The following is a 17,568-nucleotide window of genomic DNA, read 5'->3' as shown; positions in this document are numbered from 1 at the left end:
ATTTGTCATAAGGACAACCGCAGGATTTCGCCGGGAGCGGGTGCTAATCTGAAAAATTGCACCCGCTTCCAGCGAAATCGGGGTAAAATTTCAGTCAGAATCACGTCTCACAACCGTGAGATAGGTGGTTATATAGTGGTGGTTATATATATTAAGGGTTAAACAACCATCGTAGGGTCCCACTGGGAGCAACCGTCATTCAAAAATTATACATGCTTTGAGTATAACCGCGGTAAATCACACCTATGGCCACTTAGTTGCCATACAATTATCACGTGTCAATATATATAGCGAAAAATATGCGGCTATGTTTTTGATTACAGAAAATCGCAATAGCAAAAAGCAGACTTCTATATGTATTGCTAGTTCCATCTTCTGACGTTACTGTTGGCGCGTCGACATACTTCTATACACACTACAACGCGCTCTCATCTTTTAGCTCTAACTTCAAAAATATTTAAAATCTCGGTCTGAAATCTTTGGAATATATTTTTGATATGTTTTTCTTATGAAAAATGTAAAAAAAGTGAATTTTTTTACCCCGTCACACCGGGCTACTACCTTAAATCTAAGTGTAATAAATGTTCAACAGTTATAATTATTCGATTATGATGCAAAGGACCATGCTAACTTTCTAACCGTTATTTTAAAATTATCTTCAAGGCTATTTTTATGAAAATATTCCTTCCAAATTATTATAGATATACGAACATCTCTTTTTGAAATGGGCGGGCTACACATTTGTCTTTGTCACTGGCTAGTGAAATCTAAAGGTTTATTTATTTGGGTGGTCCATGTTTTTTTTAATTTTCTTGCTAGCATCTCCCAGATTTGTTTAAATGCAAAAAAATGTAAGCCGGCATTTTTTATATTGAAATAAAATCATTTTTAAGGGTTGTTAAAAGCCCATAAAGTTTTACGTATATCTACCGTGGGAAAAGGCCTTTTTGTAAATTTATGATAGAATCATTAATATTAGATTCCCATGTGGAAAAAGCCTGGGTTAGCCCTGGTACAACAAGCTTTCTGGTCGGGGACTGGCCGGGCTATGTTTGTTTTTAAGAGCCTAGCCGTGCGCTGGTCGGGGACCCGCCGGACAAAATTTATGTCAAGACCCCAGTCGGGGGTTGACTGGGCTCTGATCGGACAAATCTTATGATCGTATGTTGAGACGGTAGCTGGCCGAGCGCAGATGAGCAATAATAAAATTGTCGAAATTTGTTTATAACTTAATTACTTTCATGATTTCATTAAAAAATGGATACGTATACCCGCATGGATGATCCACGCGTGAAAATATATTGGGTGAATATTTTTTTCACACCACAAATTTTAAGGTTTCATGAGTTTAGACTTTCAAACCATGCATTTTGTGACAAAAATTCAAAGACAATTTTTTAAAATTCGAACTGTTTATTTTTAAGAAAAAAATCTAAGTTCCATCTTTATGAAAAATTGCAAATGTTCAGAAAAAAATTACATTTTATATCAATCTTAAACGTTGTAAAATAGTATAAAACACCTTAAAATCAAACCTAACACGAAAGCCAAGAAACTTTTATCATTAAGAAATTTTCAACGTTCACGATTGATTTTCTGAGTGACGTCGTTGAAAGTTTTAAATATTCATAAAAAATTACATTTCCTGTCATTGTAAAAAGTTGTAAAATAATCTGAAACGGTAAAAAACAAAATATTACGCGAAGAATAATTGTTATCGATTTAAATTATTTATTTAAAAAGTATTTCACTGATATTCTTGTTAAATGTTAGTGTACTTTACATTTACATAACGCCACATAATAATAAATAATTAGAAAAAGAGTACTTAAAAGTTGGTATTTTAACTTTTCTGAACTGTACCTTATGAGGATGGATTTTTCAACGAGTTTCAACTTGTCGGTTTAGCGCAATGGTTCGCACTTTCGACTGTTAGGCGTCAGATTTAGGTATAGATATGTGTAGGTTCGATACCCCGCAGCGTTAGAAATTTTATTTATAATATAATGTCCAAAAATGTAATATATGTATTTACTATAAACATGACTATTAATATTTCAAGTCAAAATACTCGCAATCATTTAATATTTATTTTTTAAATCTTTTTTGTCTCTCAAAGACTACGTGAAAATAGTTAATGTTGCCTGTGTGCTGGGCGTGTGGAATTTTATGTATTAATATGCTCTAATTCTACAGTAAAAAATAATCAAATTGATTTCCCAACTCAGTGACAGATGCTCTTCATCCAATTGAAACACGAATTGTTTAAATCGAATAAAGCAGCAATTAAACTTGTCCGGGCCACGGTCGAAATCCCCGGGCAGCTCCCAGCTAGTTCCTGGCCATGATCCATGGCCGGGCGCTGGGCAGCGCAGCGTGACTATGCTGGTCGAATTCCCACCAGAAACCCCGGCTAGCTCCCGACTTAAAGCCGGGATCTCCAGCTGTAGACTGGCCAGCCCCCGACTTAAATTTCCACCCGGGTTATCTCACAGAATCAGAAAATTTGTTTGATTCGGGGTATTTAAGGAATTCGGGGAATAGAATTTTGGTAATTTATAGAATTAGGGCAATTTCTAGAAATTTTTGAATTCATGGATTTTGTGAAATTCATGGAATTTAAGGATTCTTGAGAATTTAGGGTATTTATGAAATTTCAGGAATTTGCAGACATTAAGTAATTCAGAGAATATGCAGAATACAGGATTCTTAATTCTTTGTACTCATAGGATTCTTCGGATCAGTGAAATTCTCTGAATTCCTTCAACTCTCTTAATACCTTCAATTCTCCAAATTTCTTGAAATCTATAAATTGATTGAATTTCCTGAATTTCTTGCGTTGCTTGGATTTCTCGAGTTACCTGGATTCCTTGAATTCCCTCGATTCGTTAAATTCATTGAGTGCTCTGAAGTCCTTGAATTCTCTAAATTACTTGAATTTTTTAAAGCATCTGAATTCCTTTATTTATCTGAATTCCTTAAGTTCCTTGAACTGTGTTCCTTGAATTCACAGAATTCAAAAAATGTTCAAGAAATTCTGGGAATTCATGAATTTTAAGGGGATTCAGGTAATTCTGGGAAATAAGGTATTTTAAGGGAATTCAGGTAATTCTGGGAAATAAGGAAATTGAAGGAATTCAATAATTTCATGGACCTTGGATAATTTAGAGAATTAAGGGAATTCAGAGAACTGAAAGAATGCAAATAAATTTAGTAATGCAAAGAATTCTAGGAATTGGAAGAATTTAAAGAATTCAGGCAATTTAAGAACGTCAAAGAATTTTAGGAATTCAATTATTGAACAAACTCAAGGAATTTGGAATATTTTAAGGAATTCAAACCAACTGAATATCGATTTTGTATAAATAATAAAAATTTTATAACCCATGTTGATAAATGGTCAAATAGACCAACATAAATTATTCGAAGTAAAAAAAAACACGAGAATATAGTGCTCAAAATGTCGGTTTCGTAAAGGATTGACATTGTTGGTTATAAGAGAAATTTTGAGGGACTCGTAGGGGAGTGTTTGGGGTGTCAAAACCATATGTCTTAAGCATGCAATTCTTCGTAGGATAATTCTCTGCAAGCCTCCATACTTTCCCGTCACATTTTGCCACACACTTAAAACTTATTGTTAAAAATTTTTAAAATTGTCTTTCCTCCGTGCTTTTTACATTGCGATCGTGGTTTGTTACATCTCGTTATAGTAGGCTCATTATTTCTGAATATATACGTACACGTATATGCATGCATTGTACATATACGTATATAGTTCTTTAGTAAGGTGGGCGCTAACCGGGCCCCTAAAGTCGCCTAAAATCTCGCAAGAGAAGTTGAATAGCCCAGCAAAATGAGGGAGAACATGAAGAAAACTCCAATTAATCAACACGCTAGCTACCTGAAAACACGGAAGAAAAAAGGTGAGGATGAGGACGGGTATCTCATGCATGGGGCCCTTAAAACTACAAGGACCATCAAAACTTTCTTTATGAACAAGACTATATTTTTATCATTGACGCCTGCTTGAAGCCGGCTTGATTTTCTGGGAGAATGTTCAACTCATTGACCCACGCAGTTAATCTCGTCAACACTATCTAAAAGAATATCTTAGTAATACTATTTATCCGGGCAGTTCTTCGGTAATTATGAAGGACAGATTTATTACCCTTTTTATACAACATAAATGCATGTATTTTCGCACAGCTATCTGGAACTTTTTTCTTAGCCCAGATCCCGTTGAAAAGGCGCCCTAAGTACTCTAACCAATTTTCTGGAAGGTTTTTGAAAAATTCATTGGAAATCCCATCCTCGCCCAGCGCTTCATTGCATTTACATTTCAATAAAGACGCTTTAATTTCATCAATCAAGATATCACAGTCCTACGTCACTCCAGAAAAGATCCTTTGATTTCTAGATATTTTGGCCCCTCCGTATCGGAAAAACCCAAACTTTTAAAGGCATTTAAAAATTGCCGAAGCCTACAAAGCGTGACTCTACATTCTTTATCATCCCAAGCTTTCTTACCTAGAGTGTGCCATTTAGGCTTTGCAAGTTAATTCAACTGATCGGCGACAGATGAGATTGTTGAAAATTAAATTATTATTTAGGGAATTCATTTCGCCATTAGAGTACGCAGAGTTCGCAGAAATAGACATTTCATGTATAGAGTTACATGTGCGGTTTCCATTTCAAATTATTTTATCGTACAAAAAAAATGTGTCCTTATTTACGCTTATGTCCATCTGTATGAAATACGAAATATCAACGCGAATCGGAAGCACTGCTCGTAACGAGTGCCCCGAACTCTTCTACACATGCGTCGTGCTTGGTCTCTGATTCGTTGCTGTTCGCGTGCAATTTGAATTGCTATGAAATAAAATTTCTATTGTTAAACATTTTTATTGAAAAACAAGATTGTCAATGCATTTTAATATTTTTATAAACTTTGATGAACAACATTTTCGAATAATGAAAAATATTCAAGAAAAATACAAGTGAGAACCAAAGCATATTTTTTATTTACACAGTATAAACTTAATCAATGTTTATTTCTATCAAGCTTCCGTAATATAGCTCTGATAAGCATTTATATAAGTTAAAATGACATTATTAATAATAAACAATAAAAATCTTATTTTTTAGCATTTCAAATTGCGCGCGAACAGCAACGAATCAGAGACTGAGCGCGACGCATGCGTAGAAGAGTTCGGGGCAATCGTTACGAGCACCGATGTGCAGATGGTCAGATGTCGTAAGCAATTGAAGTCCTTCAAAATTAGAAATCAGGTCCATTACGACAATATTACACGCAACAAGATCGTTAAAACTCATACCCTGAAATTCAAGAAAAGTATAATTTCTTGGTAAATATTTATGGAATCTCACATTTAATATCATGAGCTCACCACTCTCAAGAATATGAATAAGAACCTTTCATCTTGCGTTGAGTTCAGAATCCAATGATCTTCGCCTATACAATGCTGCAAAATTTTCGGGGAGGAACAACCCTTTTAGGTCATTTGGGTTTCCGACACGAGCATGAAAACCGCCTCCTACAAACATTGATAAATCTGGATAACTCAATATAACCACGGAAAGGTCCTTCTCAAATGTCTACTCGAACAGCTTAGCATTAATAGATGGTTTAAAATAAACATTACCCACAATAAATTAAAATGCCCTTCGCCAACATTTAACCAAAATACAAGTAGGAAAAATTAATAAAATTTTAAAGTTAAATAGAGCTTTGTTTGTAAAAATTGCTAAACACTTACTGGGGCGGCATATTCTAGCAGAACGTTGTGCATTACTTACAATAGCGATATGATCAAGTATCCAAATAGGGCATTCTAATTTCTATAAAGTCACCCATGTCTCGTACCGGCAGATGATCTCTGAGCTGAGTGCGTAAGTTGCGATTTCAGAAAAATGCAAAGGCTGCGAGTATTCCAGAAAAAGATGCCAGGCTTTAGACTGAGGATTTTCCGGCTTTGAAGAAATTTCTCCTATAAAGGAGTCCATGGTGCTATTCGATCGATCCGTCATTCGCTTTTGTCCTATTTTGGATTAGCTTCTTGACGATGAATGTGTTTCGGTGAAAATTGGTTCATTTCCCTTTTCATTAAGGAGGTATTCGGCCTCCGGGACAGAGAGATGACGGTCCTCCAGCATAATACTGCTACCCTTAACAAACTCGTGAATACCCGCATTTTTTAGCTTAGTGGCAGTGTGGTATAGGGCTCACCGTTCTTGCTTTTCCTCTGGTTATCTATCAAGTGTGACAGAAAGGTTTAACTCTTTCAATACTGCGCGTTTCTTTAGAACCCCCTGTTTCCATCTGCTAGAACTGAAACGCAGATGGGTCTTGTCGCTGAAGAAAGTTAACATATAGCTTGAGTGAACCACACTTTTTCTCTAATACCTGATGATTTTTTTCAGCTTTTTCTGCTCTGCTTTGGATGTGCTGAATTTGATATTTAGAGCATCAAAATCGAACTTTAATTGAGCTGTGTCAGTTTTAGGAAGTTTGATGTCCTTTTTGGTTTCCTTTGTTTCCTGTCCATTTTCGACTATATGTGCTATATTCGGAATAATCCTGTTGTGACGACATTCAATGCCGGATGAGACGTTTGTAACTGGTTCGAAGAGTCACCTTTATACATGTCACATCCTAAATGCGGGTCTTTGGCACGCTCAGGTATGCACAGGTTGACCCAGCGCGAAGGAATCGTAAAGCGCTTCCGTCGACAAGCTCAGGGTAATCGAGATGCCATTAGGTTTTCCTCGGTTTAAATGGAAGTAGGTGCACTTTTCTAATCCAGAATCCATTCCAATATCCTTAGAATACAAGATGACCATCTCTAGAGCTAGGTGTAGTTGCTTTTTGCTTTCAGCATATATCTTAAGATCATCCACGCAAAATGCATGAGTGACCTTATGCTCTCGATTTCCACGTTTGACTCTTAATTAACTATCTGAATGGTTTCAACGAAAGGTTACACACGCGTGCAGTACTAACGCACACGTCAACCGGACTCCTATCACCGACCCTAGCGAGCCTCGATCCCAACCTCTAGCGAACCGACAACCATTAAGCAGACTAACCAATTTAAGAAATTGCACGACACTAGGAACGCAATTTTAAGTTGACACGGCAAACTTATTACATCGCAGAATTTGTGCCCAGAGAAGACTCTCGTGCTTTCATTACCAAAAGGTGCACCTATGATAGTGGGAGTAACGATGAGAATCACAAGAAATAGGAGCACCTTCACTTGCCATTCTCAAATTTTTCTTGCAAATAAAAATTGCTATTCAAAAGTAGCACCTGTGATTGCCAATGTTGGAAGCCGCAGACATGTCAGTCAATAGAGGAACCTCTAGTTGCCATTTTGCGCTTTATTGATGTCACCGATATCACCGATTTAACCGACTATGTTAACCTTCCAAATGCGTATACAATTTCTGTAAAGAACAAGCGCATTATTCGTTACAACAATCTAAGAAATAAGGATTAACAGACAGGAGTCCCCGTAGTTATTATTTATCAACATTTCCGAATTTATCGACATCCAGAAAAATATTTTCTGATTGACTAGAAGAAAAAATGTCAATCGTATATTGCACCCGACAGGTGCACCTGTAAACCCAAATTTAACCGATATAAATGCTAACCTATAGGCGCACCTATGGTTACAATTTATCACAGACTTACCGACACATTACTGACACAACGATTGTACCATACTATACCATTTTCACTTACCACAACGTCTCTTTCCGAAATTACCGTAACTACCGCAGAGGGGAAGATTTAGGGCACCGATATTTGTAAAAAACCGATTAATGTCGATTTCCATATTCACACTTTACAATGTTCTCTCTTAAATTATAATTTCAGAAACCGGAATAGAGTGTAAGGGGATTCTATTTTTTCTTTCACCGTTCAATATTCTTTTCTGAATTTCATTAGACTACAAATAAGGCAAACTAGTATTACCGGACACACTCGTCATATACACACTTAAAAAAGTAACCACGCCACGCGACAACTACACTTAGCACTAAAATCTCCGCATATACATACGCACACTTACACAAAAATATACACTTTCACGCATTCGCCAGACAGAACAGCAGGTCCTTAGTTATAATTGTAACAATTAGTAGGGTAATAAATACTTTTATACCATGTTGTGAATTAAAAGATATGTCTTAATTTTTTCTTAAAACCTGACTATTGCTAGGCTGAAGCGTCTGCTGAGACAATTAATAGGGAGGGGTAAAACAGATCATCACATGGTGAGGTAATCGATAATTTTCAGACACATCTATAAATGATCAGCTCCTCCATACATCATGCCACGCCTTTCTTTGAGCCGCGTTGTTCTTATATTTGTTGCCACACAGGTCCGATTGTCTGAACAATTCAATCATTTAGGATAGCTGTGAAAATATAATACAGTGTGTTTAGAGAAGTGATTGGCCTGTAATTCTTTGGGCCAGCTCAGATGTCTATCTTTGGCAGGAGTACTGTGCGCCCTCCCATCAACCGACTTTACATATGAGAAGAAAACGTTGGTTAGATGCTAGTGAGTTGAATGAAACTTTTCCCACCAGAATATTATCTGGTCTCGGAATGAAATAGTTTTTTATGTCTCTTAATACTTTCTTTACTTCTTCGGAAGTTATGGATGGCCATTTTCCTCTAGGTTTTATAAGGGCATTGCATAGTTCCTTGAAACTATTTATGTTCTTTGAGTCTTCTTCCAGTGAATTCCAAAATTCGTAGACTGCTCTCCATAATGCTTCGACCTGCTCTGGTTTGGGCAGATGATCGAGAGTAACTGATCGGTCTTTCAAGAGGCTAGATGAGTCAGAGAAAAACTATTGGATTTCCCTGACCCAACTTTCTTTTCGCTCTAGACTACTCATAGCTTCAGATTATATCCGTATTATTGCAACCATATGCAGCCTGATGGTAAGCACCGTTACTTGTTTACTGTGTAATAACGGATCCGCAACTCGCGCACGAACTGTCCAAACCTTGGCAGTGAAAACCATGCCAGATGTTATGTAGTCAATCACGCACTAAATTTGGGACGCGTACTGTCTTGCCCAGCCTATCTTTGTGATGAGTTGGTTTATTAGTCTTCGAGTCTTATTATCAGCAGTTTATTTATGTTTTACGGTTTGCATCTGTGCAAGTTCTCTCTGCATTATACACACAACAATTGATAGTACACCAGTAGGATTTTTCGGAAAAATATCTGTAAAGCTCTTCATACAGTTCAGCCAGATCTTTGGGCTTGAGAAGGACAGGAATGTTGATGTTTCTTCGGATCCTTCCTCTTTTGCTATTGGGTATCTGCGTGGAGTTGGTCTCGGTGTCGCCTCTCTTTTACTGTTCCCTTATTGTTCTGGCTGCAGTTGAATATGCGCTTTGCTAATATAACCCTTCTTCCGGAGTTCCTGTGTACGGTTTCGTAGTGGTTTATGTGAAAAATGCGAGAGAACTGGATGCTTCTTGCAGCAAAGAGCATGCAGTCGCGCCCTGCAACATTTTCGTTTAGGAGCCATACAGGTATCATAGAACTCTAGCAGGTCGTCCCTGAGTTAATCCTTTCACTAAAAAGTATTGAGATTTTGCCGGTCCATCGCATTAACTCCGTTGTCTGATCAATTGTAGAGAGCCCTGCGCGTTAGATTGTTTTGAACCGCACTTACTCCAAGTATGTTTGGTGTTGTCATTGTTGTTACATTGAGCAGCTAGGGAAAAGGGTTAATATATGCTGTAGAGTACCGCATACTTTAAGAGGTTGCCAGGTATCCCAGTCTCCGTTTACGATACCTCACCTAGGTGTCATTCAGTTTTCAGCACGTAGGCATGGTTTTAAGGTTAAGAATCAGTGATAGTTTTACACCTCTCAGAGCACGCTACACCTTTTCGGAGGCCACGTTGTTCGTACATCTTTTTCTACACAGCATCAATTCTTCGAACAAGCCTGTTGTTCATGATCGCTTAAAAGATCTTATACAGTGTGTTCAAATGAGTTGTTGACCTGTAGTTCTCTGGATTAGACAAGTCGCCTTTTTTGGCAGGAGTGTAATGCGCCGTTACAGTAGCCACTTAGGAATGTGCGTTTCTAAATTAAATATGAGGTGAATATACGTACCTAAATGTTGATGTGTAGAAGTAAACTTCTTCTACTAGAGGTTCTTGATACCATCTGGTCGTGCAAAGAAAACGTTTTTCGTGTCCCTAGTTCTTTTTTTACCTCTGCGGCAGTGATAGATGGATTTTCCTCCTCAGGTGTTATGGCGTTGACGCAAAACTCCTGGAAGTGAACGATATAATCCCTAGCTTCTTCAAACATAAGTGTTTTCGGGATCTTGTATCCCTCTCTCCAAAAGGTTTCTAACTCGTTGGGTTTAGATCGATTTTTCACAAAAATAGGGAGTTGCTTATAGAGGCGCAATAGGTCCAAGAGAGACTTTTAATTCTCCTTTACCTATCTTTAACTCTTTTTTCTTCCGCTCTTGGCGAAAGATTGTCAACAATATGCTACTTAATAGACAGAGGCTTAATGCAGAGAGTTAATGTGAATGACCGGCAAAATCTCAATACTTTCTAGTGAAAGGATCAACTTAGAAACCACCTGCTGGAGTGCTATGATACTTGTATGGCTACGAAACGAAAAGGCACCAGGCACCGAATAGCAAAAGAGGAAGGACCCGGAAAACATCAACAATCATGTTTTGCGCAGGCCCAAAGATCTGGCTGAACTGGATGAAGAGCTTTGCAGACATTTTTCCGAAAAATACGACTACTGTATTATTAATTGTGGTGTTTATAATGCAAAGAGAAATTTGACAGATGCAAACCGTAAAATATAACTAACTACTCATAATAATACTCAAAGACAAATGCACCATCTCATCACAAAAATCGGCTAGCAAGACAGTACGCGTCTCATATTTAGGGTGTGATTGACTACATAACATCTAGCAGGGATTTCACTGCCAATGTTAAGACAGTTCGTGCGCGAACTGCGGATCCGTTAATACGCAGTGAACAAGTAACGCTGCTGACTATCAGGCAGCATATGGTTAACATAATACGGATAGAATCTGAGGCTATGACAAGTCTAGAGCGAAGAAAAACGTGGGTCAGAGAAAACCAATAGTTTTTTTTCTGACCCATCTAGCCCTTTTGAAGACCGATCAGTTACTGCCGATCATCCGCCCAAACCAGAGCAGTTTGAAGCATTATGGAGAGAAGTCTACGAAGTTCAGAATCCACTAAAAGAAGACTCAAATAACATAAATAGGTTCAAGGAGCTATGAAATGCCCATATAAAAGCTAGACAAGAATACCCACCCAACACTTCCGAAGAAGTAAAAAAAGTATTAGGGCGCATACAAAACGATTTCATTCCGAGACCAGATAAAATCTAGACCTTCTGGTAGAAGAAGTTTCATTTAACTCACTAGAATCTGACTAACATTTTATCCTCATATTTAAAGTCGGTTGATGAAAGGGCGGACAGTAATAATGCAAAGGTCGGCATTTTAGCTGGCCCAAAGAATTACAGGCCAATCACTTCTCTAAACACGATGTATAACATCTTCACAGCTATCCTGAATTATATGAGTGTTCAGACAATCGGAACTGTGTGACAAGAAATATACGAACAACGCGGCTCAAAGAAAGGCGTAGCAGCATGTAGGGAGAAGCTGGTCATTGGCAGGTGTATCTGCAAATTATCGATTACCGTAAAGCTTTCGATTCGGCCTCCCCCAGATTTTTCCTCTCTCTTTCAGAAATCTTAATGGTTCATCTGCAAATTGTGAGGTGCAAATAGACATTGATGCTGCTTTGGAAAAACAGACTTATTATCTGATCTGGAAAACACCGTGTGACAACTAACAGCGAGAGCCTTCAGAGAGGTGTCCTATAGGGCGTCACTATAAGCCGACTTCTCCTTTGCCTTACTTTATTGCCTCTATATCTCGCACTTATTGGTAATGAGAGCTCGAGAGTCTTCTCTAGGCACGAATTCCGCGATGTAATCGGTTTGCCGTGTAAACTTGAAATGCCATTCTAAATGGTGAGTCGACGACCCGAGTGCAACAGTTCGCGCACCATGTAGGTTAGAACGCATTCTTGAGAACTTGTTAAGGATTTCAATTTTTTTAACATCCGAAATATCTACCAATATTGAGTCGATGATCTATGTACACCGGGTCGTGCACAAGGTGGCTTAGCACGTACTTTCCGAGAACTCTTTAAGAATTGAAATTATGCCAAGAACTAAAATAAATTCCCATAGTAAGCCGACGTTTTGGGTGAAACGGATCGCGTACCAGGCAGCTTAGCAAGTATTCAACTACAACATTTTAAACATTTACATTATTACAACAGCTAAAATAACTACCAGATGGTATGAATACTAGAAATAAACACAAAATAACTACGTATATAACATTTGCAATGACATAGTGAACAATCCGGTGCACCGTGTCGTCGTGTAACTATGATGCTAAACTACCTGGTGCGCGAACCGGTGACCCGGATCTTTGACTGACCATTTGGAACAGATTTAATTATTCACGAAATTTATATTTTTATAAAGTTCTCGAAGAATACGTAATAAACTACCTGGTGCTCGATCCAGTGCACCCGGATTGAGAAAGAATTTGTAGAGTACGTGCTAAGCTACCTGGCGCGCGCGCCGGTGCACACGGATCGTCGACTCACCATTTGAAATTATTTTTGTTATTTACCAAATTTAATTTTTTAAAGTGCGCGTAGAATACGTAATTAACGACCTGGTGCTTGATTGGTTGCATCAGGATCATCGACTCGCAATTCTTAATAATTTTGGCTGTTGAAACAATTTAGAATTTTAAAAAGTTCTTGTAGAGTACGTGCTAAGTTGCCTAGTGCGCGATCTAGTGCACCCGGGTCGTCGACTCACCATTTTGAACTATTTTCGTCATTCACTAAATTTAATTTTTCAAAAAGTTCGCGTAGAATACGTAATAAAAGACCTGGTGCTTAATTTGTTGCACCCGGATCATCGGCCGGCTATTCTTAGTTATTTTGGCTGCAGGAACAATTTAAATTTTGAAAAAGTTCTTGTAGAGTACGTACTAAGCTACCTGGTGCGCGACCCGGTGCACTGGGGTCGTCGACTCACCATTTGGAATTATTTTCGCCATTCACAAAATTTAAGTTTTTTAAAATTTCGCGTAGAAGACATAATAAAAGACCTGATTCTTGATCTGTTGCAACCGGATCATCCACTCCAAATTCTTAGTCATTTTGGCTGTTGGAACAATTTACATTCTGGAAAAGTTCTTGTAGAGTACGTACTAAGCAACCTGGTGCGCGACCCGGTGCATCCGAGTCGTCGACTCACCATTTGGAATTATTTTAGTTATTCACAAAATTTAAATTTTTTAAAGTTCTCATAGAATACGTAATAAAGTACCTGGTACGCGACCCGGTACACCTGTATCGTTCACTTACCATTTGGAATTATTTTCTTTATTCAAAAAACATAAGTTTGTAAAAAGTTCTCGTAGAATATGTAATGAAGTACCTGATGCTCGAATCGGTGCACCCGGATCGTCGACTCACCATTTGGAATTGTTTTCGTTATTCCCAAATTATAAATTGTTAAAAAGTTCTCATAGAATACATGGTAAACTATCTGGTGCGCTACCCAGTGCACCCGGGTAATGAACTTACCATTTAGTGATGTGTAAACTATTGGCAAACCCAAGATTTTCTTGGGCGAAGGATGGCATTGTTGAAGCATGTCCCATTATTCATAACCATGGGACGACCGTGGGTGAACTTTGAACAATCTTAAGCCACGCTAACCCTATGCTTACTCCACGCTTACCCCGCGGTTAACCCACGCTTACCCTGTGGTTAACCCACACTTAAGACATTGTTGAGTCATGGTTCACCCATTGAATCATTTCCATGCGGGTGCATATCAATTCCTCCGTTCCAAGAATATGTGTCTCATGACGTCAAGGCAAACGCGGAATTCTGAATGCTTAATATTTGTATAACCGAATTGTTATAAGAACAACTAACATCGTTGCAAACAAAAAAGATCATCTCCTAGAAATATTGAGGAAACGCGAGATAATTTAAAAAGGAGCGTTTCTTTACCTAGCCATCCTTTTTCAGAATGGACGATTGCCTCCGAAAAGGATGTAGTATTATATAGGTTTTGTAATTATTGAAAATAATAGAAAATTGAGATTTCCGGATTGTCTATTGTTTCGTTTTATTTTTTATTTTTATTGAATGAAAAAATAATCAGTAACATCTGTGAAATGAAGATTCAATACGCTGCAATAACGGTTTCGTAGGGAAATTATAATTTTGCGCTTGCTAAGCAGCCGTTTAAAGTAACATTTTATACGCACGTACAGAAAAAAGTACGTTGCGAAACATGAGCGTGATCGGCTCGTTAGACAAAACTTTATCATATAACTAGGAAAGAAAGGCAGAATTTAAGTACAGTGGCATCCTTCAATATCCCTCCCTTCTATAGTCCTTCCGAGAATTGACGCCGTGTCGTAGGTATGTGTAACAGGAGCTGCGCGGATTGCGCGGGATCTGCAGTTGTCACTCAGGCGAGCACTTAAGCGTGAACAATCAAAGGCGAAGAGGGCAGATTTGTTCCAACCCACCGTCAGCCCAAACACTGGTGCAGTAGAAGCGTTTCACTGTATTTTGAATATTATCAGTAAAAGTGCTGCTTTAAGATTAGAAATACTTGAATACTTTATGCTTTAATTCTTGGTTACGGATATACGTAAAAACAATGCATAGTTGCAAATTTGTTCTAAAGTTATTTTGAATTTTTGAAGTAAATTTAATAAAAAAAATGCATGCCCTAGACCTATTGTGCTCTAAAGAATTCGCTCCTTTAACACAATTCATAATAAATTTAGAAAAATCCTTTTCTTCTCATACTTTATTAATCAAAAATAATTTTGTGTTATATGAAGGTAGCTTTTTGTTACCAAATCAACAGCCAATGACTCTAAAGGGACCCTTTTTATAAGGAGACTTTGCCAGGCGACAATATTAGTTATTTTTTAAAGAATATTTTATGAACAAATAAAGATTTTCGTTCATTTTCAAACGGGCGGTTTGGTTTTTGCAACATAAATAACTCTAAATGACTTGCTATGTATATGTCTATCTCTTTTTAGAAAAAATTGTACTACAAAATCCGCGATTTTATCATTTTTTAAGAGAGACAAACCGTTTCTTAAGTAAGTTTAATTTATACTATCATTCGTGGCTTTAGTTCCAGTGCTTGTTTTCTGGGTTTGGTTAACTTTCAATATTTAATCCCTATTTGTGTTTTTATTAAATTTATTGAATTAAAAAGACAATTTTGTAATATGACAAGATTTTCTAATAAACAGGGTGCTTACTGAGTCATTCGCCATCGATTTCCTTACAAAGAATCACATCCATTTATTGATGATTATTCAAGTTGTGAAAATGTGAAAATGTTTATAAATTTTTTTACAATATTTTTCCTGAAATAAGCAATTATTACTCTTTGACAAAGTATTATGAGCGAAGGATGTTGCCAAGTGTGTAAAAATTAATTTAGTTTAAACAACTAAATCTGTTTTTTTTAATATTGACGAAAACCTGTATTTATTTATAAAATTTACTTAAAGAATTAACAATTATTATCAGGTATTAAAAAATGGTATATATTAATCATTGTTATCAACTACGTTGCAGTCTTGTTAAACGATCAAAGAGTTTAGAGAGGTGTTTAGAGCCAAATGGCTAAGATACGCATTTGTTTATTAAATTTTTATAAAACACTAACCATTACTTTGGATTTTTGTAAATAGTAACCAATCATTGTTTTTACATAAAACTAAAATTAAATTGAACTTCTTAAAACAAAATGTTCAAATCGGATTACATTTGTAAGCTCTAAACTAATTTATGCAGAAAAACTCGCTTAAAGCTGGGCACATGGAATCACAGGGAAAATACAACTCAGCTTGTGTATTTCAATTACAACTACAAAATACATTTTAGTACTTTAAAATATTATTTGAAATACTTCTAAAAATTGTATTTTGTAGTTGAGGTATTTTGTGCTTTTTCTTGAAATTACTTAAATATTAAATTACTAAAATATGTACGAATACGCAGTAGAGATCTGCGAAACACCAGACTGTGTCGTACACGGTTTTTGCACATCATAGTGTGCAGTAGAGCCATTCAGTGTTCAGATCTGCGCAATAGAGTCATGTCGTTAGAAACGATGCGCAGTATATATGTATAATAATTAGGGGTGCACAGTAGTACTTTATGAGAAATAGAACTGCATAGTGTGTGTACGGGGCTCAAAACTCCACAGTAGACTTTTTTGATAAATTTGCCTGCGCGGTATATATCTAAGAAATGTAGGGGTGCGCAGGAAAGATTTACAAAACAAAAGGCTGCGCCGTAAACTGTATTTGTACACCATGATGTGCAGTAGAGTTCTGTACTGCTAAAAGCTGCGCAATAGAGTCGTATGGCAAGTGAGGGCGCTCAGTAGATAGATATGATACTTAGGACTGCGCAATATGTATTTATGAGAAATGTACATGTGCAGTAGGTATTTATGGCGTTAAAAACTGCGCAGTAGACTTTTGTGAGAAATTGGACTGCGCAGAAGATATGTAGGATATGTTGGGATGCGAAGTAGGGAACTGCAAAACAACAGGGCTGTCTCTTACTGTTTTTGTACACCATGCTGCGCAGTAATGTCCTTCGGCGCTCATAGCTGCGCAATAAAGACTTACGGTAACTGTGACTGCTCAGTAGGTTCATATTATACTTAGAACTGCGCAGTGTGTATAAATGGCACTAAGACCTGCGCAGTATGTCTTTATGAAATACAAAGCTGCGCATTAGACTTTTGTGATCAATTAAACGGTGCGGTAGATATCTAAGATTTGTAGGGATACGCAATATAGATCTGCAAAACAACAGGCTGTGCCATACACTGTTTTTGCACATTATGTTGTGCAATAGAGTCATTCAGTGCTCAGAGCTGCAAAATAGAGACATATTGGAAGAAAGGCTGCACCGTGTATACATATGATGCTTAGGGCCGCACAGTAGGTATTTATGAGACATAGATCCGTGTAATAGATATTTATAGGACATAAACTGCACATTAGCTGTTTATGAGACACATATCTGCGCAATAATTATTTATAAGACATATAGCTGATCAGTATAATGTTATAATAAATTAGGTTGTGCAGTAGATTCCTTTAGTGCAAATGGCTGCACAGTGTAGACATATGGTAAGTGAGGTATTTATAGAAAATAGAAGTGCGTATTTTTGTTGTTGGGATAAATTAGACTACTGCACATGTATGTATATTCTAAGTATCTACTGTAAATCCCTGAATGTCTCAGGTTTCTACTGTACAGCCTTACGCACCAAATATCTCTGATGCGCACCCCTACACACACACACACACACACACACACATGTG

At 37.3% G+C, this 17,568-nt stretch overlaps 1 protein-coding gene across 8 annotated transcripts in view; it reads right to left on the bottom strand.

The window, feature by feature from the left end:
• Positions 1-17,568, bottom strand: part of LOC117175253 (15-hydroxyprostaglandin dehydrogenase [NAD(+)]-like) — a 50,656-nt gene that overhangs the window by 15,020 nt on the left and 18,068 nt on the right. For 7 of the 8 annotated variants that reach the window (XM_033364983.1, XM_033364978.1, XM_033364942.1 and 4 more), the window contains one exon: positions 14,312-14,757. The exons of the other annotated variant lie outside the window; for it this stretch is intronic. In XM_033364983.1, coding sequence (XP_033220874.1) covers positions 14,724-14,757 — 34 coding nt within the window. In that variant the 3' untranslated portion in view covers positions 14,312-14,723. Of the gene's footprint in view, positions 1-14,311; positions 14,758-17,568 lie in introns of those variants that run through there. 8 annotated transcript variants of the gene reach the window in all.

Source organism: Belonocnema kinseyi, chromosome 1 (assembly GCF_010883055.1).
Source record: "Belonocnema kinseyi isolate 2016_QV_RU_SX_M_011 chromosome 1, B_treatae_v1, whole genome shotgun sequence".
NCBI classification, from domain to species: domain Eukaryota; kingdom Metazoa; phylum Arthropoda; class Insecta; order Hymenoptera; family Cynipidae; genus Belonocnema; species Belonocnema kinseyi.
Note: the sequence above shows the minus strand (reverse complement) of the source record. Positions and strands in the feature narration are given on the sequence as shown.